The 27,875-nt window shown below is 40.8% G+C and overlaps 1 protein-coding gene across 1 annotated transcript in view; it reads left to right on the top strand.

Moving 5' to 3' along the window:
- FBXW8 (F-box and WD repeat domain containing 8) overlaps window positions 1–27,875 on the top strand; it is a 52,896-nt gene that overhangs the window by 466 nt on the left and 24,555 nt on the right. The window contains exons 2-6 of the mRNA XM_010575563.1: window positions 850–956; window positions 2,632–2,801; window positions 10,612–10,776; window positions 11,380–11,468; window positions 25,292–25,449. Coding sequence (XP_010573865.1) covers window positions 850–956; window positions 2,632–2,801; window positions 10,612–10,776; window positions 11,380–11,468; window positions 25,292–25,449 — 689 coding nt within the window. The remainder of the gene's footprint in view (window positions 1–849; window positions 957–2,631; window positions 2,802–10,611; window positions 10,777–11,379; window positions 11,469–25,291; window positions 25,450–27,875) is intronic.

Here is a 27,875-nt window from a genome sequence, read left to right as displayed (position 1 = left end):
GCCGCGGGGACGCTGAGTTTTGGGTCCCTGCGAGCTTGCGTATAAGCTCAGCTTCCGAATACATTGCGTCTTACAGGGGCTTTAGCCCTCCAAAATCTGCTTTTCTTCTCATGAGGCGGTACTTTTTCTTCCCCTTAAAAAAAATATTTTGTGGCGTGTTCAGGCGGTTTGATGCAGCTGCAGCGATTAAGGGTATCCTGCCTTGTGACACAGCGGTGTAGTAAGAAAACAAGTGTTAATTCTTTAAATAAAGGAGTTAATTTGGAAATAGTCTTAAATACAGTTCTGAACCAGATAAAAGTTACTTTGGTAAATCCTCTAAATGCAATAGAGATTTTATTTACAGCGTAGGAAAACTAGGGGGGAAACCCATTTTCTTGCTTCTCACTAACCTAACTGTAACTAATTACTCTTTGCTTAAAAAAAAATTAAAAGGAACAGATTAAATTTCTGTCTGCAAGGCACAAATTAATCCATTTACAGAATTAGTGCTCCATTAGCACACAGGAGCCCATATCTGTCTCAGAGGGGATGGCAGTATTTGAGTTTTGGATTCATTCCAGTAGACTTTTAGACAGGCTGGTGCTGACTTAACATTACCGCTTCGTTTGCGGCAGTGAGCACTGTGCTAAGGAAAAGCTGCGTGAATTTTGGGGATGTGGGAAGGGAAGACCTTGATCTGTCTCTAGTGTTAAGATTGCATTAGAATGGAATTAGTATGAGCCGTTGCTTGAGCTTTGTCGCAAGCTCGTGCCTACAGTTTGACTATAAATACTCTTGCGGGTTATTTAAAAAAAAATAATCTGTATAGCTGTTTTTTCTTTCTTTTTCCCCCCTTTTTCACGAGAGAGCTGTCGGTCTTGACTGTTGTGCCTGTACCGGTCTGTCTGTAGGCAGTCTGTCCTTCGATGATACCTTTGGGTACGCGCAGACAGACCAGGTTCTGCTGGTTGGACGTGAGTCAACTCCAATTTGGAAGCAATATATTCATAGTGGTGCTGTGCCTGAGCTCATAAGCCTAGAGCTAATAAGGCTTGCCGAATGGCTCATCTTATTAGTTTGGGCAGCGTGTTGCTCTAAAATGGTTATGCAGCTCCTGGATCTGAGCTGGTTCACATCTGGGCAGCTTGGGGTCTGTCTGCATGTGGCTGTGGAGATGCGCTCTCAGAGTTCTTTTTATATTTTCCGTTGGTGTCCCCCTTGGAAATAGATGCAATTTAAATCGCCTGAAAGCAAACAATCTTGCAAATCCACAGCAGGCAGCGGAGCCAGTGGTCTTCATGCAGAGGGAAAGGAAAAGGAGCTGTTTGTGCAGGAAAATTGTGGATGAGGAGGGAGGGGAGCAGAAAGGTTGGCGTAAGGTCCTAGTTTAAGTAACTTCAGAATGAGCGCGAGGTTCCAGTGTCTATAATCTGGTGCTGTTTTGCTAGAAAGACCTAATGGGAACATTGCCCATGTTTGTGCTGTCTAAACACTTACCTAGGGTAGAACACCTTTTGCATTAAAAGCTTCCACGCAACCATATTATACAATGGTTTTCCTGTGTAACTGTACTTTAAATAAACCCAGCATTGCCTGTTTTTGCTGCTTCGTTGGCACTGCAAAGGGTCCAGGTTTAAATGAGCAAGGAGTAGTTGTAGAAGACGCCTACAAAGAAACAAAGGTAGCGGGGCTAGAGAAGTGCTAAGAGACAAGGCATGATCCTGATTTGGGATCTGCCTGACTTTCTGATGACAAACAACGGAGGTAGGTTTTAACTGAGCAGCTGGTTTTGTGCATGGGGATTGATGGAGAGTGATCAGGTGTTTGGGAGCACTGGGGAGGTACAGAAACCAGGAAGAAACACTGGAGGGCAAAACTTTGAAATGGGTGACATAGAAATGGTCAGAATGGGCTGATTTTGCTCTCTCCATTATGTAGTATAAACATTTGGAATGTCCAGATAGAAATGAAGGAGAGGACAAATCTTGATGCCATAACTGCAGGAAGAAGACTTAATAATTATGTAGTTAAAACAAGCAAAAAAACATGTAGGAAAAAATGTATGTGCTGCATTTAGCTGTTAGATTAAAATGATTGATTCTTTGCTTTTAATTTTTTTTTTTAGATACTTAATCAGTTAAAGCAGCAACTCTTTCGTATTAAGTATTATTTCATATTAAGAAGGTATTTATACGTTACTAATGAAAGACAGAAACAAACTGTAAGGTCATCTCCATTCAGTTTTGTATCAAAATATTTGTTCATTTTTCATCATCTGTGTTTGAAATCTTGTAAGTGAAATTAACAGTGGGCATATGTCTTCAAAGTGCTTACTTGTTTGGTCTTTTTGATGCTGAAACCTTAGACAAACTTTTTTACTAGAGCTCGTATCTTGCCTTTCTCTGCCATCTGACTATAGACAAGCCTTACAGTTCTCCTCAATTTGTTTTTTAGCTCCAATATTAGCCTTCTAATATTCTTTACCTGATATGACTCACAGAGAACAAAAAGTAGCTTGGGTACCTTCATGCTAGCGTGGTGTCTCTGATGTTGTGCCCATAAGGAAGGGGAGGCAGAATTACTTCTGCCTTTTTTATGGAACTGTGATGGTGCTGAGGATGCAACGTCCTTTCTTCGTACTACAGTAACTTTTGCTGCTATCTAGCTGTGCGTTAAAGAAGCCTAACAAATTATTTTCTCTTTTTTCTTTTCAGAATGAAATAAACGAGGTTCCTTTCTTTGATATCCAGCTGCCTTATGAACTGGCACTGAAGATATTTCAGTACCTGGGCAAAACTGAATTGGGAAGATGTGCTCAGGTAAGTGCTGCTGACAGTTTGTTTCTCTGATACCATGTAAAATTGGCAGAAATATTGAAGAAACAGTCAGGCACCTTGATGCAGGGAAGATGTGTGGTAGCCGTAGTAGCTCAGCTGATCGTGCTTTTACTTATTGGAAATACATCCAAAGCTGAATATTGAAAAAATAATAGTAAATGAGCTGGATTTATAGCTTGCAGTTGAGTAGAGTTAAATAAAACATTTGTGGCTTGGGCAAGAGCGAAGCCTTAAAAATTAAAATAAATACTTGCAAAGATCTTTTGATTCAAGTGAATGTATTTAGAAACAAGTGAGTGTCTTGCTGCAATATTAAGAACTCGGCACTTTACAGTGCCAAGGGCATGGCAACAAAGCTGTTCCTCCCGCTTTCCAGTCCGTGACTTGAACCATGGGAATTGGAGTAGTAACTTTTTGTTTGTAGTAATTTCATGTGAGGCTAAATTCCTAAAGGACACTGATTTTCCTCCCACCGCGCAAGGAGTTTATATTTTTTGTTGGTGATACTTTAAGAGAGTGCTTTCACTAGTCTGTACTCAGACATGGTCCATAATTTATGTGTAGTTGTAAACTGCCTGTTTCCCAAGTTAAACGCTCACACACACCTGACTAAGAATTGTTCAGCCCACGCTATTGAGCCTCTTCATGTCCTTTCTGCACACGTTGACTGATGAACCTGCTCTCTGAATAAATCTTCAAAGCAAACTGAATTGGCAAGTGTTGATTACCCTGTGAAATAGAGTAGAATATTGTGCATATTCATTGCCAGCTTCTCCTGTGGCCACTATTTAGTGTCTCAGGCTGGTTGTTCATTGAACTCTTACGTACAAAGCACATCTTGCAACTTCACAAAAATCCAACCAAAACCATTCTTTGTGTTACACTCAAACCATGCCCTGGACTGTTGTAAGAGAAAGAAATGTTAACATGTAAAAATTGAAAAGTGATGGACAGGGTGGAGCTTTGTTGTGGATGGTAAACAAGACACAAATATTATCCAAATGGCACATGCATTGAAATGAAATCAGACTTGTAATGTTCAGTATGAGCAAGTCATGGCGTTAAAATAGCTACAGGTGGTTATTGCTTGAATCTTTGACTTGCTAATGCCTTTTAGGAACAAGGACTGTTAGAAGAAAAATAATTCCTCTTGCAGGGCTTCTGTTGCAGAGGAAAAAATTCTCTAGGATTATTTTTTGGTGCTGTCCAGGGGACTGTGAAGCTTTCAGATATGCTCGAGTTTCTGTCGTTTGAGGTAGAGATACGCGGTCAGTAAAGGCTGCATCCCATGGAAAGGAACAGGGTTGCATATTTGAAGTGGATTACTTTAAGGTTATTCTTTGTCTTTCTCTTCCCCCCCGTGCCAGGCATGATCAGTTTACCTCATGGCATAGTGAAAAGATTGGCTGATGAAGGGTTGCTCCTTTTCTCTGTGCTTGGGCTGCACTTGATTTCTCTCTCTCTCACTTTGGTTTCTCACTTGAACCTGTTCTCGTAAGATGTGTTTTAACACTGAGAAAATTTTCCACATTTCTCATTTGTCTTCTCAGACTTAGTCAGTTGGTCCTATGTGGCAGCTGACAGGTAGCTGAGCAAATGCCTGGTGTTTTACAAGGCTTTCCAAATGAGATGAATATCCAATGCTTTTAGTGCAGAGCTGGCTTCTTCTTAGGGGTTCAAATAAAAAGCAAGGCAATAAAAATAAATACCATTTTCATTTTTCTCTTGGTGATTTTGTTTTTGAAGGGGGGGGGAAGCCCTCTTCTGTTAAATGGAAAGCCCTGCTGCTTTACGGTGTTATCGTAGAAAGGTTTTTTTATTAAGGCGCCTTGGGATTTTAGTGAAATTGGGCCAGTTAGTACAATTGGCATCGTGAACTATGTGAGTGCCTTTGGAGAAAACCTGTTTGCTTAGTTCTTTATGCCAAATTGGTAACTGACTAACAGTAAAGTAGCCTGACTGCAGAGCCTCTTTGAGATTTAATCACACCACAGACTGCTCTGGAGAACTTTAATTTCACCCTGATATTTCCCCCTCCCCCTCTTCCCCACAGCTTTTCTTTGATTTTTGGAATTAGTACTATAAAACACAAACTATCTGTATGGCACTTGAAATACAAAAGCCATGTGCAGCATGTAAATTAATGGTGTCATTGGTTCCTGAGTTCTGGTGGGTTCACAGTAGTTGTGCAATATTCAGTAGCATCCAGCAGACCAGTCTCTGTTGATATCCCATGTTTATAATTCAAGGACAAAGGTATCCAGGACTTAATTAGTCAGCAGAACAGTCCAGAGTAATGGCAAAATTTTCCCTCTGCTTTGTGCCAGCCCCATGAACACCTTTTGATTCTGTTCTGACCACTGAAAGAAATAGCTATGCTACGAGCGACTCTCTTGTGACTTCTGTGATGAGTGGGTTTGAGAGCAGTCAGTCCTTCCTCCTGGTTGTGATGTAGAGGGAAAAGCAAAACGATCACTTGGGATACCACAAGTATGACAAATTGAAATACATCAGAAGTTATTGTGTTATTTGCGGCTGATACTGCAGATACCTGCAATTAACTTCACTCGTGGTCTTAGGACCTAGCCTTTAAACTGTCAGCTTAGTGATAAGGTGATAGGTCTCATCTATTAACTTCCCCGTATACCTACAGTTGTTACTGCTTTCTAGTAAATACCAGAGACTGCATAAATTGCATTTTGTGGTCTGAAGTACCAGAACGTACTGAATTTTGGCAAGGCTAAGGCAGTTTTATTTCTGAACGGATCAGTGGTAAATTGCCTTGAACTGTTAGCATTTTCATCTGAGAGAAAGTTTAGAAATGTTTACCAACACAACAATTGTGTATGTATCTAGGACAAGGGAGACTGCTTCTAGGATTTTAAGAATGAATTGTCTTGCATAAATCAAGAATTTCAGATGCTTGCCTCTGGAGCTTCTGGAATTGTTAAACTGTTAGGCTTTTAGTTTTTATACGTTTAAAAAAAGAAAACCTCATGTATTTTTTGAGCATACTTTTGCATCAAAGTTGTATATGGGTAACAGTAATCATCTATCCTCCTCATGGCTTAGAGAGCAGAGAAACTGATAGATAAGGATATCCTGGGCTCAGGATGAGACTTAGGATAACAGATGGACCACCTAGTGGATAAGGAATTGGCTGGTTGGTTGCACTCAAAGCGTTGTGGTCAATGGCTTGATGTCTGAATGGAGACCAGTGACGAATGGCGTTCCTCAGGGGTCAGTACTGGGACTAGCGCTGTTTAACAACTTTGTCGGCGACCTGGACAGTGGGATTGAGTGCATCCTCAGCAAGTTTGCCGATGACACCAAGCTGAGTGATGTGGTTGATGCGCTGGAGGGAAGGCATGCCATCCAGAGGGACCTTGACAGACTTGAGAGGTGGGCCCGTGTGAACCTCGTGAAGTTCAACAAGGCCAAGTGCTAGGTCCTGCACACGGATCGGGGCAATCCCAAGCACAAATACAGGCTGGGCGATGAGTGGATTGGGAGCGGCCCTGAGGAGAAGAACTTGTGGGTGTTGGTTGACGAGAAGCTCAATGTGACCCGTCAATGTGCGCTTGCAGCCCAGAAAACTAGCTGTATCCTGGGCTGCATCAAAAGAAGTGTGACCACATTCACAAGGTCAAGGGAGGGGATTCTCCCCCTCTACTCCGCTCTCGTGAGACCCCACCTGCAGTACTGCCTTCAGCTCTGGGGCCCCCAAGATAAGAAAGACATGGACCTGTTGGAGCAGGTCCAGAGGAGGGCCACAAGGATGATCAGGGGGCTGGAGCACCTCTCCTATGAGGACAGGCTGAGAGAGTTGGGGTTGCTCAGCCTGGAGAAGAGAAGGCTCCAGGGAGACCCTATAGCAGCCTTCCAGCACCTAAAGGGGACCTACAGGAAAGATGGAGAGGGACTTTTTACAAAGGCATGTAGTGACAGGACAAGGGGTGATGGCTTTAAACTGAAAGAGAGTAGATTTAGATTAGATGTAAGGAAGTTCTTCCCTGTGAGGGTGGTGAGGCACTGGAGCAGGTTGCCCAGAGAGGTTGTGGATGCCCCATCCCTGGCAGTGTTCAAGGCCAGGTTGGATGGGGCTTTGAGCAACCTGGTCTGGTGGAAGGTGTCCCTGCCCATGGCAGGGGGTTGGAACTAGATGATCTTTAAGGTCCCTTCCAACCCAAACCATCCTATGATTTTATGATGATTCTATGATTATGGCTGTGAATTGAAAAGATGAGCAGCTTCCACCTGGTATGGCTTCCATCTGAATGGCTTTGGCTTAAATACTATTTGGCGCTACGTATTGTAGTGAACTGAGAGTCCAGATATTTCCAGTTGAGGCCCCTGGCTTCAGCGAATGAACCTTGACTACGTCTTTTGTGTCTAGGGAAGAAAACAAACCTAATGAAACAAAGAGTTATGAGATGGAGAGGGATGAATAAACCTTCATTAGGATTTGAGCCAGTTGATTTAGAGAGGATTAGAAGAACTTTAGGATTTGATGGAAGAGGTGGGGGTTTTGGGGGGGGGGGGAATCCCCGAAAGGCAAAACCAAATAGCAAAACCTATGTCAGCAAAAGCCTTCAAAGTCCTTCAGAACATTATTGCTTGCTGAACTATAAGATATAAAACTGTTCCTGTGTGGAGCTCAGGGGAAACCGAAGTTTCTTTGCTGAGAACAGTTGAGAACTGTAGTAAAAAGATAATAGGAACACTGAAGACAAAATTAAATTGGGAACTCTAAATCTATAAACGAATGTGTAAGATGTTGTCATTGATCGTTGTTGGAGTTTCTACGTAGTGTAGATGTGGAAACAGTGATGTTTGTAGTTTAATAAGAGCTTTGCACCTCTCAGCTACTCTCCAACAAGCAGAATGTATGGATGCCTATAAATAAAGCCATAATGCTCTGGCTTTTGGGGCCTCACCTGAAACTCTTAAGTCAAGCAGATCTAATAAAGCTGACTTCAAGCCAATGGTTGGTTTTAATGCGGCAGCTCACAGTGGTGCTGTAAAGTGAAATGCTTGAGACTCTTTTATTAGCGATTTCTTGCAGCTGAGGCTCGCTCAGTGGGGCTTTTACAAGGGATTGTCATGCCAGTTTTGGTGCATTAAGAAAAGGCTGCATTAGGGACCCTTGGAAATTCATGCTTGTAAAGCAGCAGGATTCGATGTAATTTGATTTTAAAAAATCATAATAGGATAGGATCTTTATTCCTCTTGAATGTTTGTTCCTGAAAGTTGAAAAGGCAGTCTAAATTTTATGTAGTCGTGTCCCCCCCCCCCTTTTTTTTTACTGTCTTTATAAAATGCTTTTAAGACCTTGAAACTAGAAAGGTCTGTACAACATTGTCTATTTTGGCAGACTCCAAAGATGTGTTTTTTCTTTTTTCTTTTTTTTTTTTTTTTTTTAAAGGCAAGGCAAAAGTTGCCGTAGTTTGGCTTTGTTTACTTCTGCTTTTGCATTAGCCTGTCCTCTCAGTGTTAGCATAAATGTGCTGCTGTTATGGGAGGGGGGCAGAGGTGCTGTTACTGTTGACCAGGCATGGCCGGGGTGCTCAACTCCTGCAGAACACCTGCTTTTTTTGTGTGTCAGCAAAAAGCTGGGTGGTTTTTTTTTTTTTCTTTGAGTGATATATGGATTTATGTTACTTTAAAATCAAATTGAGAGCAAATTCCCCACTAAACTGTAATGGTTTGAAATTTGGATTGGTTTTGGGGGGTTTTTTTGCTTTTGAACTTCCTGAGTGTGTCCCTATAGGGACAGGAGCATTAAGCACTGTTTTTTTTTATTACAGGATGATGTATAATGCTAGAGAAGACTTGGTGCTGTTTCTGTCATTTGTAAGGCATTATGATTGCTGTATCCAGGTTGTTTTCTTTGTCTGGTGGTGGGAGGAGATTGTATGTCTGCTAGTTTGAATTGACATCTTTTGGTGAATAACTAGAATAATAGCTCTGCTGGACTTGGATATTCCTGTTTGAGAGCTGCTTGTACATGTAGGTATCAAATCTTAAAAACATATGCAGGTTACTCAGTCCGCTCCCCTTTTTTTTTCTCATGTTAAACTCCCCTCCCTCCTTTGGAAGAAACAGGTCATGAGATACGTCTTATGACGGAATTCTAGATTCTTACTGGGATGTGGGTTTTTGAGAGCAGTAATGATACTTGTGTGTCTTTACAGCAAGACCAACCAGCAACACAACGTAAACAAGATGGCTAGAAGCTTCATAAAGTTTTCAAGGGGACATCTCTGCTGTTCATTGCAGGGCATACTGTCCCACTGTTTGGGGACTATATAGTATGCAAGGAGGTTTGGGACCATGTGCGTAAGATGTTTTTGCACTTACCGTGACCCAAGGAGAGCTGTAAGACATGGGGTTGTGTTGACGGGACTGACCTGCATTCTGGTCCTTAGCTGCTGTCTCCCTGCAGTTTTGGGGGTGTTCTGGTTGGGCTGACCAGTCAGTCTTGGCCTGATGCTGCATTTAATACAGCAGACTAAGGCAGGATCTTCCAAGTCTTCACATATAAAATTTGACAGATCCTGTTACAAACTCTGAGATCGCTTGATCTGTTTAAGGTGGGGCGTGTTGTTTTCCTAAGCCTTGCTACATGCTTTGTTGCTCCAATGGTTTTTGTTCTGCATGGACTTCTTGCAAATATGGACCAGCCAAAAGGATCTCGTACTTTCAGCGTTCCTCGTGATACATAATTTTGTGAAGCTATACTTTGTGTTTGAAAGCTGTGGTTTTAAGAAGTCTGAAGCAAGGTGCGTGTGGTAATGATAAAATACAAAGGAGATTTACTTGTTCCCCATTTTATAAGATTATAGTTCATCTTTTGCCTCCCTGTGCCATGTTGTATCTGTGTGTAAATGTGGAAGGAGTGGCAAGTAAACACAAAGAGATGGTCCAGTGAAAGTGCGTTAATGGGAGGCCTAGATTCTTGGTGTAATCTTGGGACTGAAATGGACATTAGATGCTTAATTGTAAGTTGCTAAAAATGATGTCAAGCTGAGAAGGCTTTTTTAATCTTTTGGAACCAGCGTACAATTGATTACTGCTTTCACCGGTAGCAGTTTTCATTGGTTGCATCTGTTTTTTTAAATTAAGAATTACAGAGAACAAATGCTACTTAAGTTGGCTCTTACCTCTTGAATCTTTAATTCTAAGCCCACAATTGATTATGATGAAGCTGTTCTCTCTGAAATGGACAGCAACTTGAGGCTACTTGAAAAACTTAATAATTCATTCCTATTTATGCACACTGTAATACAATAGGTTATAAATCACTAATGTTATACACCTAATCAGGCATTGTCAGTAGGACTTTAGAGATATAGTGGTATGATCTGAGAGGTTTTTGTAGCTCTAAATGTGAAAATAAATCTTTTTTTTTCTCTAAACTTACAATGCTGTCTTAATTGTTTTCTTGCTTCTTTTCCCTTCAAAATTTTCTAATACACTGATATTTCAGGTTGGCGGTGTGGTCACTAAACACCGGTGTCCATGTTGCGTGGAGTTTTAATGGAGTAGAAACTTGGTTATTTTCAAAAGATTCTATAGAAAACAAGCATTTTGTTAAAGGTTTGGTCTTTTTATACTCTCAGTAGTATGAAGGGTGAACAAATGTCTTTATTTAGGTAAGCATTTAGTCTCAGTGCAGGCCTATATTGATATATATGTCTACATTTCAGATGTTACTTAAATCATTTTATATGAAATCTTTTTACTTATAACTTTATGATATATGTATATAAAAAGTAAATTTGATTTCTAGGTCAGCAGGACATGGAAAGTACTTGCAGAAGATGAAGTGTTGTGGTACCGGTTGTGCCAACAGGAAGGATACCTCTTAGATACGAGCATCTCTGATCATTCCTGTTGGAAGCTCGCCCTCAAGAACTGCCGTGCCAGAGAGCGCACTTTGAAAACCAACTGGAAGGTAAAAGGGAATTTCTTTAATGGCATCCAGATGCTGTAGAAAAATGGGAACCCGGTTCAAGCAAGTGGTAGTGAAAAGTTGGTCTTTTGTATTGCAGCTTCTTTTTGCCACTTAAAAGGGGAAAGCTGCTGAAGGATTTATGAGGCTTAGCCTTAGCTGTAATACCTTTTTTCCCCAGTGGCTGATTACTTTTGGGAGTGAGTCTTTCTGTTTGCTATGCGACTCCATTGGCTTTGGTGAAAGAGAGATGTTTATACTTCACCCATCCCTTGATAATGAGAATCAGCCTTTCAGATGAAAGGTGCTTCCCCTGCTCATTACATATCCTGGCTAAAAGAAAGCTGTAATTTTTTTGCTGTTGGGATAGTTGTTTCTCTACCTAAAGATTATGAATTATAATGAAGAGTGATAGCTTCTTTCTCCTTCATTTCCATCTGTAAAAAATTCCAGGCGGCAAGCATAAAATAAATGTGTCTTCTCTCTTAGCTGCACTGCAACTTGTCAGTAGCAATAGCAAAGCTTGGCGATTCTTACAAAGCACCAAATTAACTTGGTTGATGAATGTATTGTAATACCAACACCATGTCTTGTCTTTCTGTGCAGAACCGCATCGGTGCTGTGAGCCAGCTGCAATATGAGCTGGGAAAAATTCTTTGTGATGTACATTCTTGCGATGGAGTTGTTATTGCTGGGTGAGTATGATGTTGCGTAATGCTCACTTAATCTTCACTGTTTCAAATCTCATGTACTGCTTTTTAATGAATTCAAAAGAAGCACCCATTTGAGGCAACAAGAATGAATTTTTCTGACTGCAGTTCTTTTATGGGTGAGGTAGATTGTCCTTAAAGTGACTGATAATGATGGTTATCTACAAGTCATTTCAGCAGTGCAAATTTTTATTGTACTATTCAAAAAGCTATCTCATGTACATGTAGTCTCTGTGAAGACTATAGTACTTTCTGATGAACTGTATCTATTGTTTTGCTGTGGAAGCACCCAAATGTATTAAATATTGTACACATCTACGGAAAAATGCTCTTTTTATTATTTGTTTCCATAAAAGTCTCTTAATCACGAGGATAGTTCTGTGTGCTGTCACAAGATAACTTTAGAAGGACTGTTACTGTTCTCCATTGTTATTTAAAAAACAATCTGGGGGAAAAAAAACCACCAAAATATAGACAAACTCAAATTTCTCTTTTCCTAATATAAAGCTTTGTCAGGACCTTGATTTAATGCTAGCTATTCATTTGGTTTATGCTCTTAAATAGAATTTTAGGAACCTCACAAACTCTTAGAAAAGGTTACTGTGACTGTCTCAATAGGTGTAAGGCTTTACTGTATTCTGCTTGAATTTACAGGTTCAGTAATTAGTAGCCATCCAGAAGAAGTCACATGAGTAAATAAAAATGATATCATCGTGGGGGCAGTCAGAGGACGTTGTCCTTAACATACCAGAGTTCCATATTTTATGGTAGCACTTCATGTTAATGGTATGCTTATGCGTTGTGGGATTAGAGAAAACTACTTATAAAATACTATAAAATTCACACCCTGGTTGTAAGAAAGGTGCCTTGAAATACATTGCGTGTAGATAACTCCCATGTACATTGAAATTGTGTTGAATGCTCTTGGACAACTGAGGGTGGAAGTCTGAACTAGCAGATGGCAGGAGTAAAAGGGGAATTTTATTCTTTGATTGGTTTGTGTTGCGTGTGTATTTTTTTTACTGGATGCTCTTCCACTTGTTTTACTTCTGCATTTGGAGGTCTCCCTTTCTGTTCTCTCTGCCATCCTATTCACTGACTATTGCTTCTCTCTCTCTGCTTTTCACGTGATGTTTTCGCTGCTGTAATTGGTTGCGTTATAGCAATGAAAATGCTTCTTCTGAAGAGCGTTGTAGTCTGTGACCTCTAGAGGGGCAGTGCCACACAGCGGTTAACCTCAACAGTGGCCGTGGGAAGAGGCTTGAAGAATCTGTGTGGCTGGAGTACTGCAGATCCGACGTTGACTCGTGTCTGATGTTGAGTCTTCCTTGAGCCACGGAGAAGGCACGGCAGCTCCCAGCCTGCTGTGGTCTGCAGCTGGGATCCAGCTCTGTGGCTAGCAGCCTGACTTCTTTTGTGCCCTTCAGCGTGGGCAGTGTGTTTCCTGGCCTTGGCTGGGGATCTGCACTACTGTATCTGTTCCACTGTCTCTAATGAAACCTCCTGTACTTTTTTGGGAGCCAGAAACCCCAGTTGTCTCCATGCTGTTGCCAAAACATCCAGCTCTTTTTTCTTCATTCTCTCCGTTGTGTTAATATCCGAACATGCAATACGTAGAAGGTAGGCAGAATAAATTAAATTTCTGAAGAACTAATAAACAAAGGACATTAATCCTGCATATTAAACTCAAATAGTCTGTATTTTAGCTTGGTGTATTACAGAAGTTGCGTTTATGCAGTTTCACACAGTCTTTTCGTATTGGTTCCCCAGTTCCTCTGGTGTCTCTTGATTCTTTTGGTGAGTTTGCATCAGTTGGCATGATGAAGGGAGGTGGTGCCATTAAATAATTTAGGTTCCTGAAAGGTTCCTGAAGATAGGTGAGCAGGTAAGAGACCACTGAGGGAAAAGCTGCACATACGTATCCATCAGGAAAAGCGATCTTACGGGTTTCACCCAAATTACTTTTCAGTAATTTCCCTTCTCTGAGAAAATGAATTTTAGTAATGAAGTATCTTTTTATGAAGCTATGAGCATATAGTTGATAAAAGAACATGGGGAAATTGGAATTCAGCTATTTGACTTCACCTGGTTTGTAAATGAAATGTTTAGAATATTGGAACACAGTTCTGTTACATTACTTCCTTTGCTCTTTACTACTTGCCCTTCACTCTGCTTTGGTAGCTTGAGATCTCTGAAAGCATCTTTTAAATTGCTGCAAGTAGAAAACTATTCTGTGAATCTTACCCAAAAGAAGATGAATTTGTTGTTCTGCCAGCAATGATCAAAGTCTGCAAGACAGTAGCATGCTGTTGTACCTCCCAATAATATTTCCTGGTAAATATCAAACAAGACAGACTTGAAGTTATAACTAAAACTTCCAAGGACATTAGCAAATTGTGCAGGGAAATACTTTGTTCATTATGTGCATTCAGTAAGTATTTAGGATAGCTAGATTTAGGAATTTGTTGGGGTTTTGTTGTTTGTTTGTTTGTTTTATAATCCAAACATAACCCTCCCCTTTCTCTCCCAGCTTATAGTATTGTAGTTAATGGCATTGTGCTTTCAAATTTGTCATAAAAGTGTAATGAATCTGGTGATCAATAGCTAGCTGTTGCATTCTTTCAGTACTGAACAAGTAATTTAATAGCTGAGGTTAACAGAAGTCAATTTTCTTCTCAGTATAAATATCAATTATCTGTTACATTTAATGATTATATCTCCAGTTTCACAAACACTTATGTGCTTAGCTTTACATGTGAATAATCATAGATTAAAGTGAGACTTGCCATGTGCATAAAGCTAAACTGATATGTGACTTTGCAAGTCTCGAAGTTGGTAATGATCTGAAAGCTAATTTTGTGTGTGGCATTTCCTGGGGTTTTCTAAGCAGTAGCTTGTGGCATCATTTACCTTCCTTTCTTCTATAGTCAGGTTGCTGCACTGGAGAAAAACTGGGCCACTCGGTTTTTAGCAGGTTTTTTGATGTCTGACTTCGGGGAGCAGCTGCAACGCTCTGGCTCAGCTCAGTCAGGCCAGCCAGGCATTACGCTCTGTCTTTAGAGCTGGAAACTGTGGCGGTGTATAGCAGCTGCTCCCTGGTTTCAGGACATTCAACTCAGGATCTTGGGAGATCAGAGAATGGTTATAAAAATTAAAAAAAGGGTGGAGAGAGGTTTTCCAGCAGAAATGCTGGGGCTGTTCTGTATTTGGAGTCTTTGAGCAAAGCTGGGAACAATCCTATTTGATTTGAACCTGTGCTGTGATAGACCTCATCTTGTGTTTTTCACTATACTGCTCCAAACTCTGCTGGAAAGTGGGATAATTTTTATTTTAGTTGCTGTAGAGCATTTTGTTGATCTTTCTGGAAAGGAATTTGTACAGATTGCGAGCAGAGTGACTTAAAACAGTAGCTACAAGTGTAACGCATGGAGGCATAGTTTGCCTGAACGGGTTCGGGAGCGGATCTCTTTGTTAACTCTGTGTAAGGAAGGAAAGATAAACTCTACAGGGTTAGCTCTCCCTTAGAGAAATGTACCTATTTCGTGCACTCTCCTCTGCTTTCCCCACGCTGCTGCCAAAGCTCGAGCCAGAAGATGGCAGAATATCAAGGATTGATTAAGTGCAACCTGAGCTGCGAGTTGAAGGTGGCTGCTAGCAGCTCCTCTTTCTCAGAGCGCCTTGCATTTACTGGCTGACATCAGATAATTCAATCTGGCCTGCATGCAGAGCATCTTGTGTTTATCATTAAAATTTCATCCCAGCGGTTACGATGCTTGTTTTCTGGGTCAGACCTTGAATCCCTTTTCATTTGAGACAGCGGTGTTTGTGGTTACCTCACTCCCAATCAATGTTGTATTCACCAGCCTTTCTACAGTTACATGTCTCAAAGGATCTTCTTTAAAGGGATGTCGTCCTCCCCCCCTCCATATTCAATTCAAATGTAGTTTCGTCTTTAAGTCAGAGTTTACTTAAAGCAATTACGTGTCTGCTCGCTTGGCTTTTATAAATTACTACTAGTGATTATGTTCACTGTACGTTTGGTTTCAGTACAGAATGCCTGGATTTCTTCACCTTCTGTTAATAAAATCTTAAATTATTTTTATTTTTTTTAAGCAAGCTCACGTTCAGACAGTAAAATTGCTACTTTCTTTTTTTCTTGGCAGTGTTGGCAGCCACGCTGACGGGCATTTGTAGTCAGTGGTTAGGTCCTCCTGGAGATAGCGATCTCAGAGCATGCATCTGGTCCTTGTTTGAACTCTGTTGTCATTACACAGTGGATCCTGTGGTGTAACGTGTCCATAGCATGTTGTGAGACTGTTTTGCTGTTTGACTGGCTCTGTGTGAAATACTCCAGTGTGGCTGTCCTTGAACCGTGTGGTAAACTTGCCGTGTGTTGGTGGCGATCATCTGTCTCTCAACTCGCCCCCTAAAACCACACCAAGTCTGCTGTGAGTCAGGGTGATGTTTTATTGTGCATTGTGTTAACTTTTTTTTATGCTTGCGGAAAGGGCACTGTGGCTTTACTGCTGCTGTTTGTAGCTCTGAAAGCTTCCCAAATGAAAATAAACAGAAGAGATCCAGAGTCAGACCACCCTTCCAAAGACCCAGAAATACAAAGGTGTCTGCTTTTTCTTTCTTCAGTTTTCCGTGACTGAAGAAAGAGGGGTAGACTGTTAGTGAAGAGCCTCTATAAATGGGGATTTAAGGGCATGCCTCTGCTGTGCCAGAGAGACTGATCTAGCAGATGCTGTGTGGAGTCCCTGCACCTCTTACAGACTGGGCTGGGCATCAGCCCCTGGTTCTTCTCTTTACATTTTAACTTCAGACATTTTCCTCCTTCCCCCAGTAAGTACTGTCATCTTTCCTAGACATTTTATTTTCTTGAGTTAGGGTGAGCTTCATCTGCTCAGAATGCCTTGATAAATCAACAGATTTAACGCTTCCTCCCCCTTCAGGGTGGAACACACATGGTATTTCTCCAACTGATGCTTGATAAAGGCAATGAGAAGCAAGAGAAGAACTTTCTAAATATCCTGTGTGGTTAGGGGAATCATCTGTTTTAGAGGTAGTGATATGTTTTGATACTCTCATACTGAGAAACTAAATGCTCAGAAATAATTTTCATACACTTGCCTTCGTTCTGAAGGAGTCTTATGGGAGTTAGACTTTAAACACTGCAGTGCTTTCGAACAATTTGGGCCTTTCGGTTTAAGTCATTACGAGCAACATACAGACATATAAGTAGCTGCTATTATACGGTAGATTTCTTTGTTCTCTATGATCACCTCCCACTCTGCTTTCCTCTTGCTCAAAGGTGACCTGCAAATGACTTTTAAAAAAAAATGGGCTTGCCACTCTTTTTAGCTTCATAATGATGTGTGAAACTAGCCCGAAAGGCTTGAAAACACTTTTCTGCACTTTTTAAAACTTCCTGTCAACTCTCATCTAATTTGGTTTTTTTGCTATAGGGCTTGTGGGCTATTCTCAAGGTATTTATTATTAGCTCTTGCATCTTAATTCAGTGTGCAGACCTGAGGAAACCAAAATATTAATTAGTAATGAAAATGAATAAAAGTTAACAAACCGAAGTCTTAAACAGCCTGAATAAACCCCTGCCTTACTTAATTGCTTAAATTTCACTTGTATAATGGCACAACTTTGATAGGTTTCTCCCTCCCCTCCCAGTGACTGAGAGCCTGGATGTAAAACAAAGCAGTAAGGCAGAAGGTAAAAATACTCGCCTTTTTCCTTCAACCTTCCCCAAACCTTTTGTGTTCTCTTCACTCATTCTCATCATTGTTAAGAAGTAATAAGTGTCAGGCCTTCCTTTTTTCAAGTGAGTCACCTTTAGGAGGGTTGAAAACAGCATGACATCATGAGTTCAGAGGGGTCAGATGACAAACTACCGGAGTTAGGTAGGGTTGTGTTAAGTGACAAACATGTTGGCTTCTCTGTCATCTTGTGAAAAAGAGCCTTTCAGGTGAAACCAATAGTAGAAGCTTGATACTGACTCTTTGTGAAAGATGCTTTTTCAGCCTGCCTGACCATTAAGCTATTGGTTTACTTATAGGTTTTGCTGGATGCAGAGGAATGCGTTATTGCAGTGAGATGCACTATGTGCAGTGATGCCCAGTATTCTGAAGTCACAGTCATTATTTTTGAGCTTGTAAAGCCTGGTTTTCTACTGAGGCCAGACAAACCCATCCTTCTTTCTAGTAAACTTCTTGAACACTTCATTTTTACTGTTTTCACAACCTACCAGCCTCTGGGCTGTTGCCATCAGTGCCTAGAGTTCAGGTGATACTTTTCCTCTCTGCTGTTTGCAGTGTGCTGCAGTTTGTGTTCCTTCCAACATGTAAACATATCAGTTTACATCATCTTCAGATGTTGTTTTCTTGCCTGTATCTGAAACTGGAGCCATTGCTTTATTTGTTGCATTATGTGTTTGTCCTTTGTGAAAAAAATAGGGCTGAGGGACCAGATCCTTTCCAAATTGCATCATAATTCCTCTTGAATTCTTCTGAAAAAGATATTATTTTTTTTTTCTCCTGCCATGGCAGTAGCCCTAGGCGGTACCCACAGTAATATGTTTCCTTGGTCAGAGCAGCTGGCTTAATTAATGGGACTGGGCTGATGCAAGCCACTGGAACCTTGATCTAAATGATGGGAGATTCTTGGCCTTAAAAAAGAAATTACTAGAGACAGTTTGGCTTTCTCTAACTTCTGCTTTTGTAAGTGTTCATTAAAATGTTTTGCCTACCATATAACCCTTCGGCTTGTTTCTGTTCCCTTGGTATGACATTTGCATGCACTTAAAATTAATAAGAAGGTGAGGCACGCAGAAGTACTTAGGATGGTGAAATGTTCATTTTGTTACAGATAACAATGATAAGCTGCAGAAGAACTGCATGCTATCTCCAGCAGCTTAACCCACTTTCTAGAGCTATGATTTCCTAAATAAGGGTTTAAGAATGAAGGTATAAGCTCTCTGCAGCTCACTTTCTGTGAGTGGTCCACAGATGGACGTGGGTTGATGAGTTGGAAAGTCAAGTTCCCAGCAGAAGAGTTTGGGAACTGATCGTAGGGATGCTCAGAATATATTTCCTACATGTTAAATCTTAAAGTGTTTCCAGATCCGTTTTGGTACAAGTTAGTCACTTTTTTCATAGCTGCACTCATATATCAAGCAACCCAAAATAATGTTTGGATGAAATCAGTGACATTACTTTTCTACTTCATGTTCTTCTACCAGTGTTAGGGTTGTTTCAAATGCAGGTTTTGGTTTACCCACCTCTGTTTTTTCTTGTATTTTATGGTGTAGCTTTCTGCCATGCTATGTAATAGCAGAAAATTTCGTCTTTTCTGTTCCATTTGTATTTCATTTTTTTTGTCATTGTGTTCTATTTATATTCCCTTCTGCCATATAAAGTAGTTCTTTACTCTGTTGTTGCTACTAGGCTTTTTTTCCTGAATCCTTCCCCTAAGGGATCCCATAGCCAAGCTACCTGTCAGTTATATATGTACTGGTGAAATCGGTGTCTCTATATAACTGGAAATGAGAACACAGGAAGGCTTGGGAACTTTTACCTCTTTCATCCAGCCTTACTCTGTGAGGCATCAAACACTGTGGTAAATGTGTTTAAGCGGTCCATCATTATCCCTCACTTCAGAGAGGAGTTGTGGGTCTTCATGTTGAATATAAAGAAGGTAATAGAATCTATGTAATTTCAGTATTGTGTGTTGCGATTGAGGTATCTTCCAACTTGCAGTGTTTTTGATGAAGAGTTTCTTTGAAGTTGAAAATTATGAATTACCACTGTCTTACTTGAGTCTTATAGAGAAGATGAAGCTTAGGAGCAATTTGAACCAACTTACAAAGGCGGTTGGACTTGGGTTTGCATGTTTAATTGGACCTTATTCTTAGGCCTACTGATGGGGGTCACTGACTAGATACCTTAATTAACCACATGAAGTACTGGTTAGTTGCTTTTGGTGGAATAAGGATGAAAGGTCCAAGATGCTTGTTGCAGCAAGACAATGCAAAATACTCATTATTTTTACTTGCTTATCAACAGGCATCGATTTAAACAGAGCTGTAGCTAGAGATTGTTACTTGAGCAAAATTCCTACTGACTTCAATAAAATGCATTGACGTTGTAAGGACTTTATAATAAGATCTTTTGAGTATTAACAGATGGTCACTGACTGCCTGAAACAAAGTTGTTGGGTTTTTTTGTTTTGTTGATCACCGCAGGTATCTGGAAACTGAACAGACTTTGCCTTCTGGAAATCAAACCTGACTGTGAAACAAAGGGGTTTTTTTCTCCTTCCTTTTTATTTTCTTGCTGCAAATTCTTTGGAGAAAATATGGAAAATGTTAACTGATTTCTGAAGTGTCTTATCAAAAGTCTTTGGTGTTCAGACCAACTTAGTGTAGTAAGACTTGCCCTGGAGTGGTGTGCTTGAGGCAGCTGACAAAATGGACTGACACCAGCATCCTGTTTCAACAGAAACCCAGCAACAGTCTAGTTGACCCGCTTGTTTGAAGTGAAATTCTGCAGTGCCAGCAGTAAGCAAGCCATGAAGGAAAGCAGTTTGTCTTTGCTGCTGCCATGGACTGAATGAGTAGAGTCTTGACTGTTTTGAAAATGTTCCTGTTAACAGTTTTTCTTTTGTGTATTTGTCAGTTTATATATTAGTTGCAGTTGTACTTTGCACAAACACTAATTAGACAGCCATCAACACTCAGGGCCAAAGGCTTACTAACAATGCAACTGTGATAGCAGTGTCTTAATTGGTTGAGTATAATTGTCATTAGGCAACGATAAAGACATCTGGGGCTCTGGAGAGAGATCAGCCTCCCCCTCCTCCTCTTCCCCAAATTTGTTCTGGCTATTGCTATCCAACACAGTTGAGCTTTTTCAGATGAGATTCTGTGTTTTGACCAGTTTCCTGATGTTTTTCTCCTTATGAAATCGTCTGCCTCTTCAGCACCACTTCATTAGAGCAGTGCCCAGCCTCCATCTCTGCTTCCTCCCACATGTGCTCTGCACTTCACCACCTGCTTCCCAGCCATCGTGGGACATCAGGAGCTTTTAACCCCCAGCTCCTTCTCCTTCAGTCTTCTGCTTTCACTCATGTGAGAGGGCATGAGGAAATTGTTCATCTCATTATGACATTACTGCCAATAAAAAGTAGTTGAAATGCTTTTGATTAGCAAGTAGGTATTTTTATTACAGTATGTTTGTAGATACCATATGAATTTAATTTTTTTCTGTTTCTGTATACCATATGCATTCCACCTATTGTTGCTCCATTTCAGCAAGGTTTTTATGCATATCTGTAAAGCTTAAGCTGAATCTGCAGACTAATTCTTACAGCTATATACATATCTGTCGAGAATTGCAGAACTGGCTTGTCAAGGAGAAGTACAGTTAGAAAAATATAGCTCTTATCTTTCTCCTCCTGCTACTTCTCATCTGTATATGCTGAAATGCTCAGAAGAACAAGAGCAAAGTGAAATGTAAGTCCATCAAAGAGGCTGAGTTACTTGGGTGGAGAATCTCTGTTGAACGCTAAGAGAAGGATGTCTGTGTCTGGTTAATAGGGAGCAAAACACACAGACCCAGAGCTGAAAGCCAGGCACTGTGTGGATGAAACACCTTGGAAGGCAGCAGGGCAGGGGGTATCTGGAGAGGGGGAAACTTGGTGTTGTAAGCAATAGTCTTTTGCTTGTTGCTCCCTGTTGTGCTTGGGAAAGCAAGGCTTCATTTCTAAATGAAGTAAATCAGGTATGGTCTCCAACGTGGTTGTGGTTTTTGGTTTTGTTTTTTTTTTTTTTTCTTTAAACTTGAGAACTCAGAATTTGTAGGTTTTGGATTTGGGGTTTTGTGGGTTGTTTTTTTTGGTTGGGTTTTTTTTGGGGGGGGGGTTGCGCAAGTGGCTTATATTAGATGTTGCAGTATTTATCTGCCACTGCAATAATCATCTCATTGCACCCACCAGGGGGAAAAAAGCAGCAGCTGAGTGCTGTTGGTATTATAGCAAATAGAATGTGCTCATTGTTATATCAAAGAGAAAAGTTTTTAGGGTTTTGGGTTTTTGTGGGTTGGGGGTTTTGGTTTTTTTTTTTCCACTCCAGCAGAAAGCTGTATGGGCCTTTCATAGCCATCTTGATAGAAAAATCAGTAACTGAAGGAGTTCGGAGGACTGTGCCTGTTCTGGGGCAGAAGACTTAAATCTAGGGTTCTTTCATTCAGTAGTTGGTAATCCAAACTAAATTTTCATGGCAAAGTGTAAAAGTTGTTGTGGTAGGAAATGAACAGAAATACTGAAATTATCTAGAAATAGGTTCTGTAAAGTGCAGCGTGTTCTTCTCTTCAGCTATCTATATTGATATGGCAGATTTGCCAATTATCTGCAATAAAGCAGCCTTTTTATTTTTTTACAGCAAGGCAATGCTTTAATAGTTTAAAAGCCTTTTGTTGTGGTTACAAATTGAAAGTGTGTTGCTCTTTACAACAGCATTAAAAGCGGGGAGTTGAACCATTAAATTTTTTAGTTCTGAATTGGATTCGTCTGTGTTTGAAATTCTTCCAGTTCAGTTCTGGTACAGGCCCAGTGGATGCTGGAAACGGGCGTGCGGTGGTGATGGCCAACAGAGCGTGTTGTCAGCTGAGGAGATGGTTTATGTCTCCTGTTTCCCCATGCTGGTTCCCTGCCCAAACCTAGACCTCCACTTATGTTTCCAGCATGGTCTTGTAACATCTCTCCAAATCCTTTAGGTTTGCTGCATGGGACTGATTTGCTGTCGTGCTGCACTGGGAAGGATGTGAGTGGTGTTGCTGAGTGAGAAATGGGGTGGGAGAGGTACGGGAGGGGTGGGGGCAAAGATGCCTTACTGCTCTCTTCCCTCCTCTTCCCAATGAACGTAAAGTGCTTGTCCTATCTTGCAGCACGCTGGTGGGATTTCTGGACATACACACATGAAGGTGGGGTTTGGTGGGTGCTTGCAGGGTTTTCCTGGCATGTACGGTGCTCCCAGTTCTCTGTCATGACAGAACTGGAATGAGAGCTACGGCCAGGATCCTCTTACGGGTTGTTCTGTAGTATCTGTCTGAACCCACTGGAGCGTACCTGAGGTGCATCTAACAAGCTCTTGTGTTCAACAGGTCCTTGCTAGGGGTAGGAGAGCAGCATGGCTTCATGGTATAGAAGTGACAGCTCTTCAGCATGTACCTGTCCATCACTGGTGAGGAAGAGGAGGCTACAGGGTGGTCTGATGCGGAGCCTACTAGGCAGAGACAGTTCCTGCACTTAACAGGTCCCAGCACAAACATATCAGAATTAGAGTCAAATTTATTTAAAACTGATAGAAGTGTTTGGTGGTTCTGTTCCAGTTTGAGCTTAGCTGTAGAGGTGGTTCAGGTGGTTCTTCAAGAACAAAGAATGGTTCAAACTAAATTTTGACTTGGTTGAATTCTGAGATAAAATTAATTTGAGCACTTAATGTGGTACTGTGATGTTGGATCTTTAATTCCAAGATTGTGGTCCATGTTATTTTTCATGGATGGTAGTGTGTCTTGAGCCCTGGATCACTTGTGTTGCATGCTATGTAGAAAAACCAAAAGCAGTGTGCTCAGAGAAGAGACACAGGGCTGGCTAATTCTCTATTCTTGTCATTCTGTTTTCTCTATTTATTGGTCTTTCTTTTTACATTCCTAGACTGGACTGTGTGAGAGCGAGTATGTATGTGCACTAGGAGGAGATGCTGTTCTTCCTTGCTTATTTGGGGAGGAAAATGAATATTCTGTCACTTAGTTCTGTCAATTCTACCAGTATTTTATGTCTCCCTCAACTCACTTTTCAGGGTCACTTAGTGACAAAAGAATTTTGGCTTCCCCCTTGGGAGTAATCTGCTGTTCATCACAGTTAGGAGAAGCTTGAAAACATGACTCCAACCAGCCCAAACATAAAGGGAAACAAAAAGCAGCTCAAAATGAAAATGCTTCCAAAATGTTATTTGTGTCCCTTGTTGAAGGGGACTGCAGCAGATCTGTGCAATTGCCTGTCCCATTGTGTTTTACCTCCAAATTTTAAAATGTATCTGAAATGAGTACTTTTCAGGTTTGTAAACTATTTGTTATGGACTAATCTGGACTGCTTGTTCGGTCCAACACAAAACATTTTGCTTTGCTTTGGGGAAGCTTCTTTCTTGATCTATTGTTTTTTAATAGTGCTGCTATAAATTGGAAACGAAAGCAGGATTCATGGGGGGATTTGGGCCTCATTTGCAGAAGGAGAAAAAGGGAGAAGTGCTGTCCCAGCCTATTCTTTCATTTTCTTCTGTCTTACCATGTAAAGCACTGAAGAGGAAGCCAGGTGACAAGGACACAGTTCTCCTCTCCTCCTGATGCAGCGCAGAGAATTAATGTGCATCTCTTTCTGCTTGGCAGGTTTCACCGCCCCCCTCAGGCACTTTAATTAGTTGTATAAAGTGGAGCATTTTCACCCGGAGATGTTGGGAGTAATCTGCTCCAGAGTACGTGTAACACTGCTGCATGGTACTCCCCAAAGAACTGGGTAACCTGAGTTGAAGTCCAACATCTTCTAAACCTTTATTAAGCACTTTCCTTCACCTCCTTTGTAAATAACTATTTTCTTACTTTCCTCATAAACATAGGACAGCCAGATTTCTAACTGGTAGACCTCTGAGGCTTATAAGAATCATTCTTTTGAAATACTTTTCCCCCAAAAGTCAGGATGTAACAACAAAGCTGACAGACCAGGAAGCATCCTTCATTTTCCAACAGAATCCAAGTCTCAGCTATGGTAGAGAAAGATATCTGAGACTGTCTGACAGTGTTAACTGTCACAGTTCTGTCAAAATTTATGTTAAATAGTTATTGAACTGTTCCAAATAGCTCTTGAACTGTGTTCTTTGACCAGTCATAGAGGGAGCTTCTCCTCTACTTTGCGTGCAGTGGGTTTCTTTTTTGCTCTTTAATAGTATGTTGTGTGCCACAGGATAGATGGCACAGAACGGTTTCTGTGGTGTTTGCTGTGTAACAACCTTCATTCATTTAGATATATTCAGTATTATCCGAGAAGTTTAGTTCTATTTTTTTGTTTTCTCATTGGCAAACTGTAGTTTGATCTTAAACTATAGTTTTTCTGATGTTTCAGCAAGAGAGCCTTCTGCAAAGAAGGCAGCACTGCCTTAATTCTAAAGACAACACTTAACTGTATTAATAAATTAATTAGTCTTTTGAGATGTAGGCAAATCTGATCCATTGATGAGGCACTAAGAAATTTCTTCCTATAAAGAGCAGTAGTTTGGATGGGTGTATGTGTATGAGTGCTTGTATGTACATACATAAATGTTCTGATTGAACAGCCTTTCCTTGGCACAACCACAATCACAAATTTTTAAAGACCGAAGAAAAACAGTTTGAAGTTTTGCCATAATGTAATTTAGACTTGTTACTGACTGCCTTCTTTCCCTTGAGCCCAGCTGTCCTTGCATTCTAGTTGTAAAGCTAATATCAATAGTTTGTAACCTGTGGTAGCTCAGTCGTGTCATTCTTGTAGCTCCGATTTACCTGGCTGTCTTAGTAGGCTTGATGCTACATTCAGTAAATGGGAATAAAATGAGCAAAGTTGATGGGCTTGTACACAGAGTGTGTAAACAGGAGGAGAATCACTCTAGGAGCTGTAAATTGTGTTTTAAGGTGCTTTTTGTTTCTTCCTCCCTTCTGCAGCTACCTCTTTTTAGATGTTTTGGGATGAGTAATAGCCTTCTTTTCCAGATACACATCAGGAGAAGTGAGGTTGTGGGACACTCGCACCTGGGACTACACAGCCCCCATCCTGGAACCAATGCATGGTCCTGGTGATGCTGGACCTCAGCCACATGTCTCCTTTGTGAGGATAAACAGCTCTCTGGCTGTAGCAGCTTATGAGGACGGTAAGTAACCACAACTCTCCTCCCTATTTTAAAAAAAAAAAAAAAAAAAAAAAAAAAGGTTTTACAAAAATGAAGCAGCTGTGCTCAGCTTTTTGTGTGTCTGTAATCCTGTACATACACACACACGCACACACTTGCTTTTATGTGAGAAAGTTGGCCAATAACCCTAAATGCATTAGGAGGTATTGGAACATAGCACCCATTAAAACTGATGTTTATTCCTACTGGAACTGCTACACAAAGCTTGAGTGCCAGGCTGTAGTCCAGCCAAACTATCTTAAGCAAATAACTTGTTTTGCTATAAAAATATTAAATATTCTTCCACCAGCCTTCTCCTCTGTCCAAAACTCCCCTGGGGTGCTGTGAAGCTTTGTTATGGGAATACTGGTAAACTTGCATGTCTGATTAATCTGTGTCCTCTCTTGCTCTTGGCGTAGTGTACGGATGCACATTTTCTTAACTGAAGTATTGGTTTGCAATGGTGGGTTATTATATACTTTGATATAGAGAAATAAAAACTATGACCTAATATTTAATGGAACCCTAATAAAATCCTGGTTATATGCATTGTTTTAAATATACTTGGATGTTTATGTAATGGGCAACAAGAGCCAGAGCCTAACCGTGCATTTACTGGATGTGGGAACAGCAACTAAAAAAGTCAGGTTTGGATAGTGCTGGCCAATTGTGATCGTAGCCTGAGTTGCTCAGGCAGAACTCAACTCCTGTCATCTTTCTTTAAAATGTATGATTTGACACTTAAAAAAACCTCTCCTTGGGTATGAATAAAGAGTATTTTTAAGTTAGGGAGCATTGTACACATACTATCTTTGATCCTGGCATTTCTGTGTGTGGAAACAAAACCGAAAATGGGTAATCCGAACAAAATCTCTAATCCATATATTTTATTTTAGAAGTAAATTAAATGCTTTATATACGAAAACAACTGTTTTAAGATGATCGCCACCCTTAGCTGTTTTTCTAGCATGGATCATGCTAAAATGGATTTCTGTGCCTAAGAATTGTTGATAGGCAATTTTTTCTGACAACAGCAAGTCTGGTATTACAGAATACTTATTAATATTATTTACTGGAGTCATAGGAAATTATAACACAGTGATAGTTTTAAGTGTTGTCTTTTTGTCCAGTGTGCCAAACAATGACTAGCAGAGGGTCTTTTGTTTGTTTTCTAGTCTCCCACTGACTAATCTTATAATTTGTCTAGGGGTTTTTTTCTGTCATATTCCTTGTCATCAGTCCTGTGTGTGCTGTGACTAAACTAGTTTGCATAAAGCTCGGCGTCTTTTATTCTTTTGGGTGGAAATTTTAATGGGCTCTGTGATACGGCAGTTACTCTGATTTGAGAAGCCTGGTCAGAATAGATTAGCTTCTGTGTGACTAGGGAATTATAAAGACTGATTTTAGAAATGTTTACTAACTGGAATCTGAAAGCGTATATTTTCAGTTTGGTGGAGAGAGTTATTTTAAACTCGGGGAGGGAGAGGATGACTTTGAAGATAATATGTTTGATTGTTCTTTGTTGTACTTTTCCAGCTTCCTTTTCTCTTTTGTTTGTAAGTTTGACTAACACAGAGAAACCATCTGCTAGTGTTGGAGGTGGTGCTGTCAGGCAAAGAGTCTAGACTTCTCTGTCGAATCCCTGGCTAGCAGACTTGTTCAGATAACATCAGTTTCTCCCAGTTCAACAGAGCTCACGCAGCGATGTCCTTGGCATCTGATCACAGGGAAGAACTAACAGGCAGATTCTGCTTGCGCCGTGCCTGCCTTACAGCACTGTTTTGCTGGTTCAGTAGTAGCAAATGCTTCCCAAGGCATATGAAATGTAGCAAGGAGAAAGATTTGTCTTACTGGGATGCCTGCATCCAAAGTGAATTGTAACTCCATGATGGCACTAAAGAAAAATTGAATTGCGACTTCTGGTGAATGTTTCCGACGGCGTCAGCCTCTGAGAAACAAGCTGCAAGGAGAGGTAAATGAGAGAAAAATGTATGGGGAGAAAATGAAGTTCCCTCCGCCCATGCCAATGCTCAGTGGGGGCACTGTATGTACACCTGGGGCAACGGGACTTGGCAACTTGATCCACAGTTGTGATTTTTGAATTCCAACCCACTGGCCTCATATTTCTTCTGCCTTGTTTCCTATTGTCAGCACTGGCAGTCCTCCAGTTTGATTTTACCACTAATTGTGTTGCACGTTACCGAACTGAAATGAATCAAATCAAAATGCTTTTCCTGGAGCATTAGATAAAGCAGGCGAGGGTTCTGGGTAATGAGCAGATGCTGCTAATGCAGGGACAGTAGAGGCCTTGCCAGGACTCCATCTGCTCCATGCTTGCCTGACTTTGGCTGTGAGCCACAGCTTTTGGGAAACAGCAGTCTACTTTAGCCATCAGTCTTCCCCCCCCC

This window comes from Haliaeetus leucocephalus, unplaced genomic scaffold, assembly GCF_000737465.1.
Source record: "Haliaeetus leucocephalus isolate CR32 unplaced genomic scaffold, Haliaeetus_leucocephalus-4.0 Scaffold13, whole genome shotgun sequence".
NCBI classification, from domain to species: Eukaryota; Metazoa; Chordata; class Aves; order Accipitriformes; family Accipitridae; genus Haliaeetus; species Haliaeetus leucocephalus.
The sequence above is the reverse complement of the archived record's forward strand: the minus strand, read 5'-3'. Positions and strand labels throughout refer to the sequence as shown.